Genomic DNA, 25,216 nt, shown 5'->3' with positions numbered 1-25,216 from the left:
GGGCTTCTAACCCAAGTAAACAAAAGCAAATATTCAGCTTTTCAGAAAGCAAAATTACTGCTCACTGGGTCATTAGTCAAAAACTCTCTATTTTTCCTAAAACATTACCTCCAGGAGCCAGGTAGGGATGGACATGATTACCTTCAGGTAAGAGTTTTTGAAAAATAAAATTCCATGTCCTGAGCTTTAGTCATCACAGCTTTCTAATGAAAAACAAAAAAAAAAAAAAATCCATCTACATTGAAGTTAATGGTCTAACTGCTATGTAATATGGCAGTGTCACTTACAATTGGGTGCATATTAAACATTACATCTATTTTTGACACTCCTCTAAAATGCTGTTTATTTCTGTTGTCTGTAACAGGAATGATCAGAAAAAACCCCAGAGATTATATCAGCATTCCCAGGAACTGTTTTGAAGGGGTTTGATTGCTTCAATGGGTTTTCTTCATACAGTTATCTTACTGCCAAGAAAAAGTTTTTATTTCTGACACATGTTGGAAATAAACTAAAAGTGACTGATGCCAAAATCGAGGTTGGTTTAGAAACTGATCTTGTAAAAAATAATTAATCTTAACTGGCTGAGGGTTTGGGGGTTTGACTTTGTTTAAAAAAAAAAAAAAGTCTCAGAGTTAAAAAATAGAATTTAATATAATCAGAACATGGAAAAGGTTGGGTTGGGTTTTTTTTTTTTTTTCCCACTGAAATATTGGTTAAAATTAGGTAGTTTTCTAAGACTAATTTCCTTCACAATTCCCTTCCTACCAGATAAACATAACTAAGTGGAGTCCTCTGAAATGGCACCTTTTAATCAGATTTTTATGGACAAGAAATTATAACAATAGATATCATTTAAACCCTTATGATTACTTACTTCACAGCTATTTTCAGAGTTTCTTAAGCTACAAAAATAAGTCTGAAGGATTTGGGCTCTAAAACATCCCACATTAGGACCACAACTCTCACCACTTTGCAGATGTGCAGCGTGGTTGGAGATGTTCTGGGGTGCAAACATCTCCCCCCCAGCAGCTCAGCAGCTGGCCTGGAACCTGCACACCCCAAAACCATCACACCTGGACCCTCCAACACAGAGTCTGAGACTGCTCTGCCCCTGGGAGAGGGGTTCAGCAGCTGGAGCTGGAAGCACATCAGTCACTCCACTAGACATGAAATAGGCTGCGCTTCTCTGAGCACTAAATTCCTGATTTAAGGATTAAGTGAAATGTTCTCCTCCAAGTTTACTTCTTGTGCACACGGTGTGTTTCTGGAGGGAAGGGCTCCTGTCATGTTTTCCATGTGGGTTCTCCAGCAGCAGCAGCCCCACAGAGCACACCATGACAAGGGCAGGGCACACACCAGCATGCTCTGAATCCTTCAGCACAAAATCCAGGAGAGGATCCATGCAGTGCTGGCTCCCAGCAGAGCACTACATCTGAAGCTCAGGATCAAGCCTTGTACTGCTATGACTTCACCAATTATTCCATGCTTTTAGCTCACTTAGTTTTTATTCTGCCTGTTTTAGTCATGTACTTCATGCAGAGGGAACTGCAAATTCTCACCATTTCTGGTTTGTGAGAACTGAAATGGTTCATTGCCATGATGCCATGGACATATTTGAGACATTCCAGGCAGCTGTACTGCAGTGCATGCTCTGGGTGTTGCCAATAACCAAAAGAACCCTTACTAATTCTTGTTTGAAGGAGTGCACATGATAAATCTGAAATCAATCCTGAGCTCCACTGATGTTTTTCTGTAGCATCTCTGTCAAATAAAATGATTGCAGACACCCAGGACTTGGACACCCTTCAATTATCACCACTCCGAGAAATGGATTTGTAAAGGATTCTCAAAGCCTGACTAAAAGCTCACATGTATATGCAAACTCTGAGATAAGGTGTGCTGACTTAGAAAGGCCATGGAATAGAGAAGACATTGTTAAGAGATGGAACTAGAAACAAGTTTCAAACTATGGCCCTGCAAAAAGACCAGGTATTTTAGAGAATTAGAACTGTGAAAGATGCATTGGGACAAGACCACTTGGGGTAAAATAATAGGTGATTCGTGTAAGAAGAATTAGCACCATTGTGTGGCAAAAGCTAATAGGCTGAAAAACATTTATAAGATACTGTAACCAGGAAATAAGTTGGCTTTGGATAGAATGGCATAGAGTTTTGCATCTCTTATGTTTCACCCTTCAATGAGACTGATAATGGAATAAAATCTTTTAAAATGCCTCTCAGTTGTCCTGTCTCTGTAGAGCTGGGATTTTCCAGCAATCAACTACTAGAAACCTTCTATCAGGACTCAAGGAAAAAAAATGGTGTTAAATGAACCTTCTAAATCAGCTTAATCAGGTATGTACCAGCTGAGGAAGTGTCCTAGGTTACAATGTAAAGATGTGCCCAAAGGTATGTATTCTATCACCATCTGCTGAAACCAGGTGGGGCAGTGATTCTCATCTCTGGGGGAGATACCCTCTGCTAATGGGCCATCTGTTAAAAACCAGGTGGGACAATGTTCTTTGTCTTTCCCATGACCCATCCTTAATGGGCCATTGAGTCCCAGTGTGTGACTGAAAAAATTACATCATCCAACTGGGAGATGCTCCACCCAGGGGGAGGAACTAAGCCTTTCTTACCTAGATAAAAACTGATATTTGGAACACCAAAGCAGCCCTTACCCACTGGTTTCCAGAGGACAAGAGCTACCAGGATCACTGCCAGGATTTCTACAGGATCACTGCTTCAACAAGACACTTCATCTGGACTGCTACCACCACCCTAACTAGCGGGGTGTCAGGTTGTATTCTGACTCTGTCAGTGGTTTTTCTTTTGTACTATTACATATATTTTATTTTCCTCCTTTTTCCTATTAAGTTGTATTTCTGACTTGGAGTCTCTCACAAGTTTTGCTTTCAGACCAGTACAGGAAGAAACTACATACAACACTACCTCTGCTTTGTAACAAAATTAACAAGTATTTGAGTAAGAACACACAGCAAGCTATGGGTTATATTGTTATATAAATCAAAAAACATTCAGGTTAATTACTGAGAGCAATAAACTCTCCACTTAGGATAGAAAGCTTGACTTCCACACCGTGTACCATGCTGCAAAGGGGGGACACATTAACGGCAAAACATTGACCAAAACAAATAAAAAACAAGCCCGAATGTCTCACCAGGAATTTTCTTGGCCCAGCCGATCATGTGCACCAGCTCTTTGTCGGCCAGCTTGGTCAGGGACATCATCATGGAGGCCTCGGTGAAGGGCTTGCTGGGCCGGCTGACCAGCACGTGGGGCGGCTCGGCTTCCAGCAGCGTCAGCACGAACTGCTCGGGGCTGGCCGTGCTCAGCAGGAGCTCCTTGACCCGCGTGGCCGCCTCGCTGTACCTCCTGGCCCTGCCCAGGCACGGCACCCGCTCCTCGGCACCGCGGTGGCTGCGCAGGATCCGGTACCCGCAGCGCTCCCTCCTTGAGCCTGGTGGGAGGCACCTGGTTGAATTGGAGGGCTTTGCCCACAGGATTTTCCTCCCTGTTTTAGGTTGTAATATGGGATGTGACCAAAAGTATGTGTTCTATCACCATCTGTTAAAACCAGGTGGGACAGTGATTCCTTATCTCCATGGAAGATATTATCTGCTAATGGGCCATCTGTTAAAAAACAGGTGGGGCAGTAATCTTTATCTTTTCCACAACCCATCCTTTCTCCAGGAAGATATCTTCTGCTGATGGGCCATTGAGTACCACTGTACGACTGATAAAATTATATCATCCCATTGGGAGATGCTCCACCCAGGGGGAGGAGCCAAGCCTTTCCTACCTAGATAAAAACTGAAATTCTGAAATTTGGAACACCAAAGCAGCCCTTACCCACTGGATCCCAGAGGAAAACCAGGCCTTTCCGCATCATTACTGGACCTTCAGAGGAAAACTGCAACTTCTCCAGGAGCACTGCTCCAGCTGAACCACACCTGCCACTGCAGGAGAACTGCAGCCACCATTGAATGGGACTGCTGTCACCACCCTGACTGACTGATGTGGTGTCAGGTTGGATTCTGATTCTGTCAGCATTTTGGGATTGTTCTTTGTAATACTGTATTTCTGTTTTAATTTTCCTAGTAAAGAACGCTTATTCCTAATTCCCATATATTTACCTGAAAGCCCCTTAATTTCAAAATTTTAATAATTTTGAGGAAGGAGGTTTACATTTTCCATATTAAAGAGAGGGTCCCACCTTTCTTAGCAGACACCTGTCCTCCAAACCAGGACACTCCCTTAAACACAAATATCTGGGGAGAACACCCTTTAATATTGGATGTTCTAATATGGAACATTAAGTTTCTAGGATGTTCAGCACTTTGTCCCCAATGACTTCAGCTGAAGGGTTTTGTTTATTCTACTAAAGAAAAATAAAGTTTAAAAATATTTGGTTTTGAACCTCGGTTTAAAAGTCCAGTCCAATGGAAAACTCCTATTGACATCAAAAACACATAAATCAGATCTTTAAAGGCAAATAAAGATAGCTGATTATAAATTTTGTTTTATATGTAAATTGGGGAATAGAAGACTTGAAAGTCTGGGCCGTGTTACAGGTTAAATGCCTCAGGAACAAGCACAGCTGGGCCTCAAATTTAGCTGGATCTTTAGCCAGGGTTTCACAAGATTCAACCCATTTTCTCCCCATGCCCCAAAAAGCCAGCAGGAGTTTCTCCAAAGGGAATTCAGATATCTACAACTAAGAGCAAAAAAATTCCCTATGTGGAATTCTGTCTGCAAAAGGCTATTTCTGTTGCAAAGAGCAGTCCTTTTACATTCCCAGATTTAATTAATTGTTCCTTCTGACAAATGTAAATATTGCCCAATTCTTGGTCAGTGTTAGTGGTAGCGTCACTGTTACCTGTTTTTGCATAGCTTCCAAGGAAAAAATCTAAAAGCTTCTCCAAAACCATAATATTCATAAAATACTCAGCTATAGTTCTACTTCAGCTACCAAAGAGGTCCAATCCTAAACCAAAATAAAAATAAGGGCAGTGAGGGCACAAAAAGTTCGTTTCAGATACTGTAGACAAGGCTTTGTCTTGCTGAATAAGATGCTGGGTGAATGCATACTCAGGATCATGTGGCAGGGGAACCTTGGGTGGAGGTGGCTGCTCAGGTCATAGTGCTGTCACATCTTCAGCAGCTGCCAAACAGCATTTGGGTCAGTCTGTGGGAGGGGTGAGTGAAAAGGTCAGTCAGGAGCAACCTGACTGAAGAAGGACCAGCACAGTCTTCCAGGATTTTTAGGATGTGGATATTTCAGTTGCATATGGCTCTCACTCTCTCACTTGCTGCCTGTTCAGTAAATCATGCTGGATGCAGGAGAAAGTTAAAGAATTTCTCAATATTGGAGAACATGATTTCCATGGAAATCCAAGAGATTGAAGAAGAGTAATAGTCAAAGCTGGTTCAATGAACAGACCTCAGGCACAGAGCTATCCAAGGGGGCCAAGCCATTTGAAACTAGAAGCATTGTTCAGCTGCAAGTCCAGTTTAAGGCCTGCACCATTTGAAGAAAAGATGGAATGTGGACATGATGAAATGGGCTGAGTGCACACAGGACATTTACACAAATAATGAAGGAAATAATTAATTTGTAGAACCAAACACTTAGCCAAATCACAGCTAGCTAGAAATTGCCATAACAGACGAACAGCACCTAAGGGAAGATAACATACCAGCAGTGAGAGTGTGAGACATTATCTTATGTAGATTCATGGAATGAGACTTGATGAAAATACCCAAATAGGTTCCCTGCAGAACTACAGAAGTAACAAAGCAATTTCTTCCACCATCAGTCTGAGCAGATCCTTCCTGAAGAAAGTCAAAGGCCACCAAGGCATAGACTATTTTCTACAAAGGCACCTGGATAATGTAGTGAACTCTGTGCCAAGCCTCATTTCTTGACTAATGCACAAAGGTCAAGAGGAAAATCTTGAAGTGGTTTGTGAGCTTCCAAAAAACACTAGAATGGCACAGTGGGCTGCAGACTGCTCTGAGATCATGTAATGCACAGAAAGCAAAGACAAAAAGTAAAGGCTGAGAGTGAGGTGGGTAACTGGAAAGAGAGCACAGCTGGAGACAGATGAGGAGATGCCCAGGTACCAGGGTGCTCTGCCTATAGAGATGCATGGCTCTGATCTCCACAGCATGGGAGAGACCATAACCACAAAAAAAGAAAGTACATTGTTTTCACTGTTTAGAAAGATGAAGCACATTTACCAGGGGGACCTTGAAATACAAACCAAGAAAAATAGCAGAGGGAATAAAAGTCAAGTCTGTGACATATGTTATTTGAGTTATCATTTCCAATTCACTGTTGTAAAGATCTTTAAATAACATTTTGTAACCTATAAATATAAATTTGAGCTTATATAAATTTACAGAAAATATAAACACGCAGGTAATTGCACAGATATTTAAGAATATCGAAGAAATAAAATTTAAAAGCAATTTTAAAAGTACTTCAGCATTCTGTTCTAATTGACAAAATCTTGAACAATTTCCATCTGCACAGATGCACTCAGTGCTCCATCTAAAGATAATTCAGTCAGGTTATTATTTTGAGAGTATTAAAAGTCTCAAGACTTGTGCAGGGTTCTTACTGGGAATTAGCAAACCCCTTTAAATGACTTCAGGTTATTTAACTGAATCAAGTTAACCAGCTCTTATTATATAAAATATGTTCCATTTAAAACATAAACCAAATTTCTATAATCACATTGCCAGTGCAGAAAGCCAGACTGGGAATATTACATTTCTCCATACAAAAACTTGCTACTAAAGAAAATATAACTGATGACAAAAAACAAGGTGGGAAAAAACCCAACCAAAGCTCATTCTGAGTTTTTTGTGGTATTTTTTATTTACCATATATTGCCAAAGCAGAAGTAGGCTAAATCACCAGGCAGTGTGCATAAAAGATACGTAAAAGAGATACCATCTATTAATACTTTATAGTTTTTTCTGCCTGCATTTAAAGAAAAAGAAAGCTACATTTAAACTTTCTAGTCAACTGTCACAGCAGAAAACACCAGTCTTTCCAATTAAAACAACTTTCAGCAATATATAGGAGCTTCTTTTCTTTCTATTCCAATCCAAAGTTTAGGCAGAACCAAGAAATTTTACCTATGCATGTATTAGCATGCAACAGACATGTTTAACTGTTTGTAAAACTATATATTAAAAATAATTATAATGGTTTAAGCCTAATGTTTTGCTTAAGTAGATACAGAGATGTGGATCAATGTGTGCAAAGGCAGAGCAGTAAAATACAGCCTCCCAGACTAAGGGCTGCCTTTGACTTCACCACAAACTCCCTAACTGTACTTCATACCTAATATTCATTTCTATAAAGGTAATTCAGGAAATTGCAGAAGTGCAAAATGATCAAATCCCTCATTCTACCTACCACACTTGCCTTATTTAGAACTATTATATGCAAGAAAATTGCTGTATTCAGCTGAGAATGCTGGACCAGGGGCAAGACCTTGAGCTACATCACCACAGAACAAGAGTGAATGACCCCAAGATAAAAGAAATAAGGCACATTGAAAAAAAAGGTCCTTAAAATGAGCCTATTGTTCACTCAGCCATGGACAAACCACAGCAGGTATTACTGGCAGTGAAACACACTATTTTTCAAGCTTTGCAGATTCTCTGATAATCACAAATACTGTCTGATAGGGTGGGCAGTTACATGGCATTTTGCCCTTCATACTGATTTGGTCTCTGCAATGGCTCATATAACTAACTAATTCTGTAGCAACTGCAGATTCTACCACTGAATATTTTCTAATCAGTTTTTGGAAGTGTGTGAGCTTAAAACTGGCTCCAGTACACATTGATACATCATTATCACTCCAGTCACCTTTGGAAGCAAATGTAAGTGTTCTGGTGAGTACATATTCCAGAGCAGACTCTCAAATTGAATTCTCAAGAGCAGAGCCACTGACAAAGGAGCTGCCATCTGCCTGTGTGCACATGAGAAATTATAGTGACTGCTATAAAAGCTGAAATGCAATTAATACATCTGATGTCCAGAGGATGTCTTGAAACATTTATTTTCTGTGTGAAAAGTATTTCACAGTATTTCAACTGCACACAGCAGCAACACACAGGAGAAAGAGCCAAATCCTGGACCAGCCCACAGAGAAATCTGTTTTTCCTTCCTGCAAACTTGTCAAATGATGCCAGGATTCAAGAGCAGCATCTCTCCATCACTTTTGAGTGTGGCCTCTCAGCCTCCTCACTCAGGGCTGAAAGGAGCTTTATCTTTGGAACAATTTCAACACGTTGAGAACTGACACATAGGGAAAAAGATATATGAGCAGGGCAGAGGAGAGAAATAGGAGTCAGGGAAAATGAAAAATCCTTGTGAAAGAAGGTCTATTTGAGCCTCAGGAAGCAAACCAAAAGCAAAGCAGGGCATAGCTGCTCCAAGAGTGAAAAAGTGAGGAAGCAACTCCCCTCTTCTTCACTGCCTTTGATAAACAGTACGAGTCCATTTCAGCACCACAGGTAAACACCAGAATGTTCCAAGGGAAGATCAGTTTTATCCTGATCCTGATTTATTAAAGTTTGCTGGGCAGAATTTACTGCAGTCCTTCTGTTTTCTTTGTTCCTGATGACAAAATAATTTTTTGGTAATTATTTTTCTGCCACTGTAAGGAATCCTACTGCCAAACTTTAGCAGTAGCTTCCTTGTTTGGAACAGCAGGGAACATGGATTTCCTGCAGAGGAGTTGGCAGATGCAATGTCTATGACCCTTGTGTTTTTGGCAATGATGGTGTATTTCATAAGAAAATCCAATATCACCTTAATACAAGGCACTCCCAGGCTGGCCTCCACCAAAATACCTGTTGGGTTGACTTCTTAACCTTTCTGAAGGAGATGACATCCAAGAGAATTTCAGACCAAGAAGCTGCAGAGCAACACTTCTCTGCCATCTCCTGCTATATGGAAGGTGGCCTGTACTGCTTAATCACATTTAGGCACAAAAATGTATGTTTTAAACACACAAGTACCTACAGGTGGGTTTTTTTTCTTGAGTTGTCTATTGATAATATTCAAAGTTAGGATGTAAAGATATGGGAATGGTGCTGAGATTTTATGAATAGCTCTCATAAACTACAAAGTGGCAATTGGACTCCTTTTATCACTTCTGCTTGACACGAGTCTCCACTGAGCAAAAATGGACTCACAAACCATTCTGTCCCAGATGTGAACCAATCCTTTCTCTAAGTGACCTCAGAAAGGAGCAGAGATGCAGAAAAGCCTTCATTAAAAACAAAGTGTTCTCTCTTATGGCTTTCTACAAGAAGAAGTTTTTATTAAATCACAGTTCTTGGGAGAAAATGTCTGAGAGATAATCACTCTGGTCTGCAGGAAATGGCATTTACATTTCATGCAAGAAATACTGTCTTAAAATCTCTCTGGTTTAAATGTCTTTCACCATGTGTCCATACATCAGCATTACTCACAGTGCCACTTAAATCATCAGGTGACTCAGTTCTGAGTAATTTTTATGTTCTTTTTTCTGCAAATAAATTGTTCAGACTCTCAAATTCTTGAGAGTTTCAAGCTAGTGCTACTATTTTAAAGAACAAATTATTTTAAAATACAGGGTTTTTTTCAGTTATAGTTTCAATTTTTTTTCCTAGCATAGTCATCAATATCCTGCAGACAATCATTATTGTAGAAAAAACATGTTTATGAATATGTTACAAGATTTAAGAGAAGACAGGCTAGGACATAAGTGCATACTATAATTTATTACTTGTAATACCACAGTGCCTATGAGGTCTAATCACACACCAGGACTTTATGGACAGGTAGAATAAAAGGATTAATTTAAGGCAAGCTTTATGGAGTTTTACCTTATAATATCATTCTGGAATCAATATTTACCAAACCTTTCCAACTCCAGAACTGGAGCTTTATAGAAACCTCCCTTGGAAAAACTTTGAGCAAAACTCTGAGTCATAGAAATGACCAAAAGGCAGTGGCACCATTCAGAAAGTAAGATGTTGAAAAGGTGTAAGGCTTTCCTTTCTGGAGGTAAGACCAAACACCAATAAAGTTGAGATGCATCATCACTGCAGGAAAAGACAGGAGCTTTACATAGAAATATGCATCTGACTTGAGCAGAATAAACTAAATGTACCTCAGGAGAACAAAAACAATACAAGGAACTGCTGAAATTTCAGTTCCACTCTGGGAATTATCAGCTAGAAATGAGCAGGGAGGCTGCAGGCATAACAGATCATGGTGTGATTATGAACTGCCAGCATGATGTTACCTTGAAAATGGCAAATGGAACTCTGGGTTGTGAGCAGAGGAAAGCTCCTGCAGCACCAGAGGAGTATCAGTGCTACTGCAGTGAGGAGAATCACCAGAATGCTGCCCATGATTCTGGGCATGCAGGTGCAGGGACAAGCTACCCTGATGATTTCCAGATTCATCTACTTTCCTGTTTGTTTTGCAAGAGAATTTTTCTTGGTTTATTTAGCCAATTAAAACAAAGGTTGTGAGGGGATATTGATGCAGTCCTTGAACAAAATCACACCATTAACAACAAAGAGAAGAGGAGACTCTAAAGGACAATGTTGTTGCAAGAAAAAATGGACACTAATTGTTCATCAGTAAATGCAGGCTGAAATTCTAAAGAATATTCCTAGTGAAAGAAGTCATATTTTGCAAACAGTCTTCAGATCAAAGCTGTGGGAGGAAGAAATCAATGTCTAGTTTTGAAACAGAAATAGGTATCTACATTAAATTGGATGAAACAAGATGCATGCCTTCAAATCATGGAGAGCCAAGCAGAGGGACCTTCTCCTGTACACTCCAGTGTTCTTATGGGTTATTTCCCCAGCCTGTTTCTATACATTGGGGAATCTATTAGAAACAGCAAACTTTGACTGCAAACTTACATTAGATTGAAACATTTCTTAAATATTTTTTTTTCTTAAAAGTAACTTTTAAAATATCATCTATAAATGATCAAGTGCACTGAAGTCACATTGCTGTAAGTACGAGATAGGGATAAAATAAAAGGCTGGATAATTCTGAGTGGTGCAGTGACAAACAGTGTGACAAACTGTTCTTTTGATGGCAGAGCTGTGGGGCATCATCTGAAGACAGCTTGTTCAAAAAAAGGAGCTGCCCTCCCACTGCCTTCCCCTCTCTGCCCCACCAAACCCCCACAAAAGCCTGGCAAGGAGGGAACTAGTTCTTCCCAGGATGGGTGGCCAAGCTGCTGAGGAATGTTGTAAATGCTAAGCCTTTATGGGATTAAAAAGAGGGACCATGGAAATTCATTGTCATTCTATTAATGTCTCCATAATTTTTGGGAGCTGAGAGCTGAGAGCAGTAGTTCCACCTGGGTGCTGGTCTCATTCCTACACTCCACATGAGGCTCTTGCCACTCTTGCCACTGTCAGAGATGGCATACTGGGGTAATTAGTGACTGCTTTGATGTGACTCTGCTGCTCCTGCAGTGCATCCAACCTGCAGAGCACAGCACAGGCTCCTTTACTCACATGAGCAGAGACTGGCTCTGGAAGCTTCTGGAAGCAGCAGCTCTTGATTTCCCATTCTGCAGGGCATGGAAGTCACTTGCATCCCCCCAAAGCACTGCAGAGTTTATATGGTTTTCACAGGCTTAACCTGCACCTTGCCCCTTCCCATGGGTTTTCTTCTGAAAATGACAAATCTTCAGCTTTAAGAATCAGTTCATCCCTTAATAAAACCTGCTTAAACCTTGCTTCAGTTGCTGTGCCTTCTTAGGATCCCAAGGCAAAAAAGACACAGAATTGGCTCAAGGGAAGAAAAAGCCAAAAGCAGCAAAACCCAAGCTAAGAACACAGACATTTCACAACTGACAACCCAAACTCACCACACTTCATCATCCCCACTTCGTAGCATTTCCGCAGCCGGCACGCCTGGCAGCTCTTGCGCCGGTTCTTATCGATTGTGCATTGATTGGTGGCTGGGCAGATGTAATCATTGTGTCCTGCAGGGGGTAAGAAGGGAAAATTTAACATTTCCAACCATCCTGGTCATCACCCGAATCAGGAGTGTTCTTGACTTTGAATGGTTCAACTTTTTGGTGTGCATATATTTAAGCTCCATTTATTTAATTGATGTAAAAATGCATATTTATCCTGTATTTTAAACATCAGCCTGTGGCCTCAAAATTATCCAGACAGCATTGCTCAGCTTTAAAGTGGTGACTGCCAAAAAAAAAAAGCACCTTCTAAACACAAACCTAATTTTTTTAAAACAGAACATACACTCTTCTGGAAATTTGCTCCCAAACTCCAATTTCTTACTGTATATTGGGAGTTTGTAGCTGGCAGACACCAGATTTTAATTTTTTCCCCCTCAGCAGAATTGAAAAGAGCAGCTTCAGTCCTGCAAAGATTTAAGTAAACTACAGCTCTATTTACTGAACTCTGACGTGGTGAGTTCCAGGAATGAAGAAGCCTTTGGAAGATTGACCCTGGACCAAAGTTAACAGAAAAAAAAAAAAAAAAAAAAAAAAAAAGGCCAAGATAGAAAGCAGACTAGTATGAAATAATGGAAATAATGCACCCTGTAACTACAAAGAAAAGCACAAATAAAAGGTGCAAGTTTTAGATATTCTGGACAAGTGTTTATCTTATTTTCAATAGTTTTCACTTCAGCCTCTTTTGCTCTCTTCTTATTCTTTCCCATATCACCTCATTCCCACCCAAACCCTTTTACGTTACTGTATTTTATTAATCAATAATCTGGTCCAAAGGTTTATTACTGTAAATTGGACTTAGGTACACTCCTGGTCTAAATACAGTTGAATCATCTCCTGCCAAATAGTGGAACTGTCTCTTGCAGCAATTACCAAAGGATGCAAAAAATATTCATTCATTTACTTTTCTTAATATATTTTCTCCCAGGCTGCTTTTTAAGTTAGTTTGGGGTTTCTTTTCCCCAGACAAGAATAAAGTCAGGCAAAAACACATCTACTAGAGTAGGGTTTTTTTGACTTGGTCCAAATCCAAGAGTTCATATCCCCAAGAGTAATTATTTAACTGAACCTTTGTGACTATTGCCATGCAAAATTAGAATTATTTTAACCTTGAATTTTTGAACTGACAATTTTTAAAAGAAGAGATCACGTTACAGTTTGTCCCATTTCCTACTGGAGGCTGACTGAAAAACAAATTACTGTTTATCACTCTTCACACAGCATGGAGGGAGAGGAGGAGGAAGCTCTCTGTTGCACACAGGAGTATAAAGTGATTTAAAACTCTTGTGGCCTTGGAATAATTTAACTTGCAGGCAGATGTTCAGTGGCTCAGACCAGCCAAGGAGACCACACACAGTTGCTCAGTCATACTTCTAATTTTAATTTAATTAACGAGCCTGACATTTTGGTCTATGGCAGGCCCAGAAGTTTTTTATTTTAATACACAATATCCTGCATAACAACCGTTGCAACTGAGTGCTTGATAGTGTTTTATGCCAAGAACTGGGTTTTTTTTTATTGGTCTGTTTTTATTCTTTCATTTGAATTACAAACACCATTACCTGACAGGGTACACTGAGGTGTACAAAAGACCACAGTGGGTAATTTGCTGGTGGTCCAAGTGCACGTGAGCAGCACAGAGCAGGCAAAGCATTTACTTGACAGAAAACACCTTGAGATCAAATTCAGTCTCCATTTGTGACAAACTGGACACAAAGGTCTCTTCAATTATTTTAGAAATCAAAAGTGCTTGCACCAGCTTGTAGAAATTGCTTTTCAGAATTTGCACAATGAATTGAAAAGGCAAAACAAGTTCTAAATTGAGTTTGATTCTCCTAGTGGCACCATCTCTGCCATATTGAACAAAAAGAAAATATCCAAAGATTGCTAGAGGCTGTGCAGGCAGAAGAGGAAGGGGAACATTGAAGATCAAAGAGCAACAGGATTTTCTGCATTGGTATCCATGAGTAGCAGCCAAAGTCAATAGAAATGATTTTCCACCAAAAGATCCCAGAGGAGGGCAAAGATCAGGATAACTAGGCCAAGGTTAAAGAAATGAAGTGCCCCAAAGCTGCAGTACAGGGTTTAAGTGACTTCCACTGGCTGTGACAGCAAAAGTGGAGCCCCAAATTTACACCACACTGCACCCATACAGCAAACCTGAACTAAATACCAAGTATTTAAGAATTTAAACGTGGAAGGGGAAGTCTTAGAGACATCTGGCAGAGTGAGAGATACTGCAGGGCAGGCTCAGGGGGGTGGAGGGCTGAGCATTAATGATAATCAGCTCAGTACCTGATATATGTTACACATATTCTTCCATCCTCCAGAGTGTGTAGATATTGTACACTATGACTCAACAGCTCCAGGCAATAGACTCTTGTCAAGAAGAGCTCCAAGAGCCAAGAGATAAAACAGTCAAATCATGTGTTGCTCTATTTTCAGCATGAAGCACCAGACACCAGGATTTCAGACCAGCTCATTAATAGGTCAACAGCTGCAGCCCCTGGTCACATGAAACAGATTATTTAAGCAAAATAATCAAAACCTGTTTGTCCTACCTTGAATGCTTCTTTTAAAAAATGCTTTGCAGCCTTCACAGGACCAGACCCCATAGTGGTATCCTGAAGCATAGTCACTGCAGACTGCACAGAAGTGAGCATCCTTTTTTGAGCCAGGATTATTTGCAATTGGGCTTGTACAGTCATTGCCATTAGTTTTTCTTTTTAACGTTTCTCTGATAGAAAAGAAAAACATCTGTTATAAAAGAGGAAAAAATTAAACTGCACTGCAAAGGGATTAATAATTTTCCACTGTCTTCTATTCTCTCTCTGTAGATTCTTTGTGCTCCTGAACACAGGATAGTGTGAAACACTGCTAGGCATTTTCTGACATGATAATTTAGAGCATGTAGTCTGATCTCAGCAATGACATGCTAGAAAGATTTTGGCATAAAACTGTACTGCTGCTGTTTCAATCACATGAACCCTGGGAAAATTATATGGAATGCTGATGGATCTTGAAGAACTACTGGAAATGTGCAAATCCAGGAATCTGAGAACCAAGTGGATCTTGCCTCTTGGAAGCTTCACATGGGAAAGGAGAACTCAGAGAACTCAGACTGACATTATAAATGCTACAATGAACAGAGTGGAGATGTTTGTCCTGTTAGTGAGGCAAAATTACAACACAAATCCATTCTCAAGTATTTAATCCTTTACATGAGGCTTTTGTCATTCAGTGACATTCTGGAGACAAATAACTGAAATGTGAATCTCAGCCTACAAGATCAGTTCATGATGTCAGACAAAGTTTTCTGTTCAAGGTGACAGCCCATATTGATAATGTTGTTGATAATGCTAAAGAAAAAGAAGCAGCACAATTAATAAAATACTTCCATATGTTAGAAAAATTGTTGCTTTATATAAATTAGTAAGATATAGACATTCCTGAAGTGTTGCAAATAATTCCAACATACAGGAACTATTCTTCATGACTGGATTAAAATTTAAACAGGAAAAACCATGAAAAAGCAGCCAATTCCTGACACCAAGATCCTGTAAACAAGCACAAGTGGAGAGGAACTTAAATTATCAGTAATGATGGGTTTAGGTATAGGAAGTATATCCATTGTATACTTTTTATCTGGGCCTCATTTTCTTGGTGAATTTTGCACTTTGTGCTTGCAGGGTCAATACAATTTCTAGACAGAGAGAGAACAGTGTCATGTGCAAACTGTGACACCTCAGAGTTTGAGAAAAGGAATGGTGTACAGCCAACTTACAGGTATAAACTTAAGCATAGAGGCAGAATTTAGGAACTCTAGAATTCTCCTCATCCCACCTTCCCGAAGGATTAGAGAGAAGAAAAATCAGTTGGGATTAGACAGCAGGTAGCATGGTTTATGACCACCACAGAACATGGGCAAGTTTAAACAGAATGTGGAAACATGCTTAAAAGTGCTGTCAAAGAGGCTTTAACTGATGTATTAAAAGTAGATTTTGTGCTGGTTTCATGGCAGGAGGTAAGGACAAACACACCCACATGCAACTGAAAATCATCAAGTTCATAAGTTTTGGAGGAGAATGTGCTCCAATATCTGGGTAAAAAATTTGGAAAGGAGGAAAAGGTGCTTCTCAGAGTAAATTTCAAAGCAGAAAAATTAAGGTACTTGTTGTACAATCAAGTTACTGAGAGACTTTTTAAAAATGTTAATTCATTCAGATACAGGAGGGCAGAGGAGTGTTTAAGCATTTAACAAGCTCAGTCTTTCATTACACACACACACCTTGTTAAGGGGTTGGTGAATCACTGAGTTATTTCCCCCTCTGCCCTGCTGGGAAGACCAGTGAGGGAGAACTCTCCCCAGGAGTAAAGGGGCTATATCACACATGCCTAAAATGCTGTTAATGCAAGGAGGGAAAAGCCTTCCTATTCCTTCCTATTCCCCTGTACTTGGAGGCAAAAGTAATTTGGTGTAATTTCACAATAGTAGTAGTATGTTTTAAAGCTTTACTTGGGGATCATTATCCAATTGTGAGGGTCAGAAGAGGCTCAGAATCATCTTGAGAGCCTCTCTGTGACTGATTGGTATGCTTTGGAGAGCAATGTTTATTGCCCTTGATAAAGCACTGTGGTTATGGATGAAAATAAAGGAGAAGCACACCCTGTAACATCTCAATGAGGATTGTCAGTTTTTACCTCTCAGCCATGACAAATGTTCCTAAAAAGCACTTTTTTCTTTCCTTGCTTACAAGTTTAATGACAGCCACCCTGCACACGTACCACACGTGTGCCCACAATGATCCTGTACCAAAGGATGCAGGAAAATAGGGGATGTACTCTGGCAGCTACTGAGGAACCACTTGGTGAAAGATTTATTGCTTTATACCTCCTGGCACTCTATTTTATGACTGTGGTTTCTATATAGAGATACTATCTTTCTAAAAAAGAATTAAGACTTTTTTTAAAGTAATAAGTCAGTGATTTTCTCCTGGTCATCCTTCTACTCTGAGCAACAGAGTCCAGGGAAAGGTGTCTCTGTCCGTGGCAGAGGGGTTGAAACTAGATGGTCTATAAGACCCCTTTCAATTCAAACCATTCTGTGGAAAAGAGGTTATACTCTAGATTTTATTGATTTCTGTTTAAGTCAGGTCATCATCAGCATATATATCTATACAAATAGCTGACAACTTATTTATTTAAACTTCAGTGGGAGAGGAGTTTTTCCTTCTGTCTGCTATAGAGAGGGCACTGTAGAGCATCAGGCAGGGTATTCTTGCTTCTGGGTTATTCCAGCTGCTGTCCCAACATATGGACAGTTTCAAACACTCACCTTCCCAGGGCTGTAAAAGTTTTGGAACCTTAAACAAAGTGGAAAGAGTTTGGGTGTTACCCCTGTACACATCAAAGCTGCTTGGGGAATTTTTCTCTGTGCAAGTGCTACCCAAAAAGTCTTTCCCAATCCACACACCTACACTGAAAGCTTATTTGCACTCCAGAACTGTATAAAGCCCACCCATTGCAGAAGGAGTGTGGGTAGTCTCAAAAATAGCACAAATCCTTTATTAACCATTGAACTAAAACTGTTGCCAGGACACATCATTTTTCATAATCCAAATGACTGCTGAAGTTAAATAAGGAGGCCTATGAATAAATATACAGCTGTTGAAGCAGGAACAGCACTGCACACCCTGAGCTTTTATCTATCCAACAAGTTGTGCTTGTGAATGGAGCAATTTCATCAGCTGATGATCCAGACACTGATTAGGGTTTGCAGTACAAGTAAATGAGCAGAACAAGAATTTGTTTTTGCAAACAGTTTCATGTCAGCTGAAAATTTAGCCAGTGACTTTGCTCTTCACATCTTTACAAAGTCAGTTGGGAACAGCAGCAACAAGAAAAGTCAGGTTTTTGCAGCAGCAGCAGCCCCCTTTTATCATGATGCATGCTGCTGTGTGACTGCTTATACTAAAACCAAAAAGCAAAGAAAACATTTCCCTTGAATTTCAAGTTAACAAAAGCCTTCACATCTATTAGAAACAGTAAAAAGACAATAACCTGGGTAAAAATGAATTCAAACAACATTGTATGAAAAGGCAAAAACAATGAACCTTTACCTCTTTCATTCAAAGGACTTCATCTGCCAGAGCATAATTAATCTTGTTACACAAAATAATACCCAGCAGTCTTGAACTTTTGTTTATACAATGTAAATTGTTCACAGGCTGAAGGTATTTGTAATGCTCTGTGTTGCTGTATAGTACTCTAAGGAGGTATTGAAAAAAAAAACCCACCACAGTTTCAGAAGTTACATTAAAAACAAACAGATAAATAAATAAACGAACAACACACCCATACCCCCAGACTGATTAGGTGGTTTTTTGTTTTTCAGAGGGACCAACACACAGAAGTCAAATAAAAAGGAGAGGGTTGAGGTGAGGGGGCTGTAGGCAATTCTCAGGCAGGCAGAAAAGCAGCAGCAGCACTGACCTGCTCCCGGGCAGCGCCGGCTCCAGCGCCCGCGCCTCGCACCAGCTCTTGGGCTGCTCTGCATACAGCAGGGAGGACTGGCAGTGCAGGGACACAGGGGACAGATGGCCAGGAGCAGACCACAGAGCGCTGGGGCTGGAGCTTTGCCTGGCAGCCACGGCCTCTGGGTCCCCAAAACTGCTGGCAATGCTGTAATTCACCATGGCAGGGCTGCAGAAAGCCATTGCGGAATAGTCGTGTCTGTTTTCCATGTAAGATGAGGGGATGTAGACTGGACTGTGTTCTGCTGCCAGTGTGGACTGATTGCAGCTGTAAGGAGCTGGAGAGATGACACCAGCAGGTGAATTTTTAATTTCTGTTTTATTGCATCCAATATCCTGAAGTGGCAGCAACTGAGAAAAGTCCTTGTGAGAAGATGTGCACAGGGACATTTTGAAGCAAGATTGAAGAGTGCTGTTTAAATATTCATCCTAAGACAATAAAGAATAAAAAAAAAAATTAAAAAGTAGGAAAGCTCTGCATTACATCTTTTCTATAAAAGAAAAAAGGAACTAGTAAACCAGAAAACATAAAAATGTCTCGTTAAAACAGATCACATACCAAATGCACTTAGATAGTAAATGTACAAATTTACTACCTTTTAAAAAAGAAAGCTTTCTAGAATATTCTTAAAAATAAAGGCTAAAACACACTTTGAATTCAGACTCTCTTAAAAAATAATAATAATTTTAAGAAGAAAATTATTTGAGTCCTGCCTGAAACAAAGATGAGAGTTTCAACTTGGATCTAAACAGGAGTTACAGTCAGGGTAAATCTGCTCTTTATTAGAGATAAAATTACCCCAAGGCCCACAGCTATGGAGGAGAAATCAATTCTCTTTGTAACAACTCACCAGCTCCTGCTATTAACTGCACTACAGTCTTCAGCCTGGTACTTCAGGGTGCTTCCCTTTTCCACCACAAACATGTAACAGCAGGGATTTTGAGAACAGACAAACACACAGCCATGCATATCCCCTATACCTTCCAAATCCAGAACTCCACTGCACATCCCTCTACAGAGGGGAGGAAGACAGGTAGTGGATGTCAGCAAGCAGTGCAACTTCATCACTGAGAGGTCCCTGGATATGGCACCTCTGAACAGAGCCATTAGAAAAGCAGAAGTCATAAAACACAGATATTTCCAAAGCTGACAATAAAACTTGAGTGATTTCATAAGGTACAGAAATTTTATTATTCCCTGCAACTCTCCATCCCCATTCCAACTACCCCCTGTCCTTTCTTCCATCTGACTCAGCTGTCAAAACAAAGACCTTAAATTTCCCACAGTGAACACTCTTTGCTAGATTTAGGCGTATACAAATTATTTAAGAGAGAGGAGAATTTTGAAAAGGAAAAAAAAAAAAAGCCCACCAAAATTATCCTCCTGAGACAGTCGCCTGTCCTAGAAGCATTATTGTACTGTGGCATTTTAAAGCATTATTTTTCTTTATTCTTCACTAAGAATTTCGTCTGCAATTCATTCTGGCTCTGAAGACAGACCTAGTTTGCAATTCAAAACAATTCTGTATCCAAAAAGCAAGTTTCAGTCCCCTGAACTGTTATTGCAATGTACTTTTACATATGGTAATAAGATCCTAACAGGAGAAACCACAGGATAACTAAACATTTACCCACAGTTTTGCTATGCCACAAGTGGCCAAGGTATAGATGCTAAATGTTCTTACCTTTTTTTTGCCTCACATGACCATAAAGATGAGGAAGGTTCAAGCCTGGGTTTGTTGAAGTACCAGCAACCTCCCTGTCCCCAAATTTCTCAGCCCAATAGCATATCTAGTATGCCACCCTGGGCTTTGGTATGTTTTTCTCCTCTAGGGTGAGGACTGAGAGTAGAAGCATTAACAGAAAATGCAAGGAAAAGTCTTTTTGACTAAAATGGACAGTTGAGAGTCCTTCCTTCCTCCTCACTCTGGCAACGAAACTGAAGATATGTGTAGAAATAACCAGAAACCCATTTAAATCAGCTCAGGCTCTTTAGACCCAGCTGCTGTTTTTTCCTTTGTGGGAAACAGGAAAATGAGATATCTCAGCAGCTGTTTGTGTCCAGCAGTTCTTGGACTGGAACTCCAGAGCAGTCAAAGCAGGGGATTCTGACCTCACTCCTCACACAACCTACATGCTTCATCTGCCCCCAGCAGATGCTTCACAGCCTCCTCCAGGAGAAACCAGGCACTGTGCAAACTTCACTGCAAAAAAACACTGATAAAGCCAAAGGTGCTGTCACTCACAGATTGTGGGGTGGGTAATTTTTTTAGAAGCAAATGATACAATAATAAAAAAATTAGGAGTACTTTCAAGGGTTACTACAAGTGGACTCTATGAGCACACTGGATTCAACATTTTAAACAATTTAACAATTTAAAGATCCAGCATTGGCAAAGCTGTATTCCCCTTGCTGTCTCAGAGGCTGCAGGTATTCAGGATGAGCACGGGCACTCTGCCAGAGGAGCTGCAATGTCCAGCAAAAGCTCTCAGTGCTTACTTTGTGCTTCTGCCTCCTTTAGAAGTGCACAGGAACCCCAAACCCTTTGGAGAGAAGGACCTGAGCAGCATCACAGCAGCATCCCTGTCACAGTCAGGAGAGACATTCTGCTGCCACAGCTTTTGCAGCAGGCAACTGGCTGTGTAGTTTCCCTCAGCATTTAGTAAATAAATGCCAGCACACTGTGGAAGCAGAGGGAACACAGAGCTGCTACTACGAAATTTTATGAACAGAAATCAGCTGAGATTTGAGTTTTTCTGCAGAGGAAATCCACTAATGTGTGTGCAGGGTAACTGCCTGCTCAGCAGAAGGAGATATGGTCTCCAAAGGGCATCACACAATATTTAGAAACATACACAGAAGTTACCAGAAGCAGGAGGGAAGCTTGTTTTAGGGGTAGGAGTTCACACAAGCATAAGAAGTCAGTACAGCCTTCCTGAAAAAAACACTGCTCATAACTTATTTACAAGAGAAGGAGGCTCTGGGGTCCTGCAGGTTACAGAAAACTGTACTCATGGTCTTCAGCAGCCTGTAATGTAGTGAAAAAATAACAGTATTGACCTAAGATTATTAACTTGGGTAGCAGAAATAGTCTAGCCACAGTAGACCATGGATCTACATGAGGTCACATTGATCACATTTCTTTACACTCAGAGAATTTAAAATGGGAAGCCCAGAGCCACACAAATAAAGTGAAACTGCTGAAATTATGTATTATTGCCAGAAGGTCCTAAAAATTTGCTGCTGGACTGTGAAGTTGTGTCTTAAAGAAGTACTGAAGACTGAAGGATCAGAGGTCTGAGACTCAAGAAAACAAACTTCAGAAACACCTCAGAAGGAAGCACAACCACACTTAATGCAAGGATTACAATAAGTAGTGCAATAGGCTAATGAATTTGGTCCATCCTGGTATAATGCCCTCATTTCTTAAACACTACTCACTAAACAGAAATTAACTGCTTCCTAAATTGATCTCCTGTCCCAACTCTCCCTCTTCCTCAAAAAAAATATTTTAAAAGCAAGACTCAATGATAAAATACATTATTTAGGTGCAGGCTATAAGCCCTGCATTAGATCTGTGCCAGACACAGATAAAACAGGTGTCTATTATTTTTATACTCCAGTCTCCTGGGAGCCTGCAAATGTTTCAATCCACTGAAGTCAGTTTAGCTTAGTGAGATATTCAACTGAAATGCCATTCTTAAGTAAACAACAGCCATTCTGGCCAGTTCCTCAAGCAGCACTTACCATTCACAGATCTAAGACACTACAGGCAGGATACACTTCTGACATAAAGCAGCTTCATTAGCTCCAGTACTCAGAGGATGACACACTATCCACACTATCCATGGGGATGTAGCAAAAAAACTGAATTTATCAATGTTTTCCAGAAAAAGGAAAAAAAAAAACCAAACAAACCAAAAACAACAACAAAAAAACAAACTTAGGTTTCTTGTCTTTGAATAACTCTGCAACAACTGAATGTATCTTGAGAGTCACCATGCAAGACACACCAGATGAGGCACAAGATGGTTTAGATGTCATAGTCAAACAGAAACATGGGTAAATAATTAAGCCATCTGACGTATTTCAACAAACTCAAAAGCCACTTATTGCACAGTACCTATACCAAGTACCTGTTGAAAAGCCTTGTTGGAAAAAAACTAATTTAATTTTTTGAGTTTTATGCTTGTGTGGTTGTTTGGGGTTCTTTTAGTTTTGGAAAGGGGAAAAATTAGAGAGGGCAGGATGCCTGCTTGGGAACATAATAAATAGCTTTTCCTAGAAAAGTACAACACTTCAAAAAGCAAGGCAGTGATGGATGTTCTCAGGCACCTTCCCATCAACACACACTGCAACATGCTTAGCATTTTATATATATTTTCAGTAAAGGTTTTTTGCAATAGAGAATCAAGATGACCTTTTTCTCTGCTAGGCTTAAACTGAAGTGCAATCATTCTGCCTTTTGGATTTAATAGAGGTGATTCAGCAATGTGCATTCCACCACCCCACAGCCAGAGATCCTCAGTCATCTCACAGAGAATTCTATTAATATTCTGTTAAGTTATATTTTACAGAACTCACTGCAACAATAAACTGAATCATCTTCTGGAAAAGTGATTATCAAAGGAAAGTCATTCCTGATGTGTGAGATGATACTTGTGCTTCAGGATTTGTGACAAATTTATTACTCATTAAACACAGCAGTGCCAGATATTGCCAACAGAAGGCAGGCAAGTAAACAAGTTTGTTATTACCTGAGAAGGACTGGATGCAACAAGCAGGGGAGAGATAGGGAAACAAAATGCAAGCACAGCTATCTGTCCAAACTTCAGATATTGCACTCATGCCTCCAAAATTAATAACCTGTCCTCAGTGACATCAAGATCTAGTCTAAATAAGATGCTGCAGCTCAAAATCACAAAGGAAAAATACTTGAAACATGCAAAATGAGCATTCTTTAGCCTTTGAGTTACTGAGGACACTGACAACTCTGAGATTATTCTAAACATTCATAAATACATTTCAGTGCTCAATGGATATGACATGGGGGCACCAAAGGAACTGGAGTTGTTCCACTAGAGGAATACACAACTTCAGTCTTCTACCCCCTGGAGTCACAAAGATAAGAAATCCAGACTCTTTTTACTGAAAGTGCACAAACCAGGAGATCACAGTCACATGCCAGTACAAGGGAAATTCTAGCAGAACATGGGAAAAATTCTCCACAGTGAAAAGTAAGTGCAGGAACAGGGATACCCAGAAAGTCTGTGAAATTCCTATCTTTGGAGAGATTAAAAACACCCACTTTGAGCAGGGTGCTGGATTAGTTGTTCTCTTGATTTCCCTTCCTACCTTCCCATTACTTGAAAATATTTTCAAGTTCAAGTTTCAAGTTCAAACTAGAGTTAAGATTGACTTTACTAGTTTTTAACCTTTAAATTTGTAGACCATTAAATTGTTACCAGATCTGAGAGTGGATTTAAGCTTCCTATGATTTGCACCTTTTCAGTATGTTTCATAGGCTTAGGGTTTCAGACACCAGAGATGAAAAGCCACTGTCCTGCTCAAGAATACAAATGCAAACTGAGAAAATTCATTTAAAGTAGTGTGGACTTTTTGGTCAAAAAGGATATTTGCATTTCAGCATGAAAATTTTAGTGGGTTCCACTGGAAAAGAAACATCTATTAAAACTATTACATAAGTTATATTTACAAAATCCTCTGTCTGAAGATTTTGTAATCATGCTTCAATCAGCAACAGTATCATGGCAGAATCCAGTACAAAGAATAAGATCATTGTCTAGTAAGAACTTCATTATTGAAAAAAAAAAAAAAATAAGTATCTCCTCTGATGCAAGAAAGGGCAGGGAAGAGCAGCACAGGGATTTAGATTTCTATGGAGCTGGGATGTCCATCTGTAACCAGCATCTCTGAATCACACTTGGGTCTCTCAGCACATACCAATTAAGGAAACTAATTAAAAAAAACTTATTCTTGTTTTGATTGTTACACCATAACTGTTCCAACAGCAGGGAATACACCTCTTCCTTGGATCCAGGAGGAATTAATTCCTTCAATCAACATTTCTCTCCTAATGACAGTGTCCTAGAACAAATACACATGTGCCTTCCTCCACTCCATTTCTCTCTAGTCATTTGCAAAATGTGTATTCATAGAATTATAACTCAATCTATGAATGGTTTGGGCTGGTAGGGATCGAAAAATCACTTAACTGCAACCCCTCCAGCCATGGGCATGGACACATTCCATGAGATCAGGCTGCTCAGAGCTCAATCCAGCCTGGCTTTGAACACTCCCAGGGATGGGACATGCACAGCTTCTCTGGCCACCCTGTGCCAGTGTCTCACCACTCTCACAGTAAAGGATTTCTTCCTAATATCCAATTTAAATCTGTTCTCCTTCAGTTTGAAGCCATTCTCTCTTGCTCTATCACTACACATCCTTGTAAAAGTCCCTCTCCAGCTCTCTTGGAGCCCCTTTAGGCACTGGAAGCACCAGAGCTTTCTCTTCTCCATGCTCTACATGCTCTCTCAGCCTGTGCTCACATGAGATGTGCTCTCCAGCCCTCTGATGAATTTCATGGCCCCTCTGGACTCACTGAATCTTATG

General features: G+C 40.1%; 1 protein-coding gene across 2 annotated transcripts in view; it reads right to left on the bottom strand.

Moving 5' to 3' along the window:
* ESR2 (estrogen receptor 2) overlaps positions 1–22,414 on the bottom strand; it is a 34,092-nt gene extending 11,678 nt beyond the window's left edge. Inside the window, exons 1-6 of one of the 2 annotated variants that reach the window (XM_079309921.1) lie at positions 22,331–22,414; positions 19,564–19,676; positions 18,542–19,011; positions 14,611–14,786; positions 11,939–12,055; positions 3,181–3,480 (exon numbers count right to left, since the gene is read on the bottom strand). In XM_079309921.1, the coding sequence (XP_079166047.1) occupies positions 3,181–3,480; positions 11,939–12,055; positions 14,611–14,786; positions 18,542–18,972 (1,024 nt within the window). In that variant the 5' untranslated portion in view covers positions 18,973–19,011; positions 19,564–19,676; positions 22,331–22,414. The remainder of the gene's footprint in view (positions 1–3,180; positions 3,481–11,938; positions 12,056–14,610; positions 14,787–18,541; positions 19,012–19,563; positions 19,677–22,330) is intronic. The other variant, XM_079309920.1, reaches the window with a different exon arrangement.
* Positions 22,415–25,216: the final 2,802 nt, after the last annotated feature.

The sequence above is a fragment of the Erithacus rubecula genome (assembly GCF_903797595.1).
Source record: "Erithacus rubecula genome assembly, chromosome: 6".
Classification (NCBI taxonomy): domain Eukaryota; kingdom Metazoa; phylum Chordata; class Aves; order Passeriformes; family Muscicapidae; genus Erithacus; species Erithacus rubecula.
This window is presented reverse-complemented; position numbering and strand designations above follow the sequence as displayed.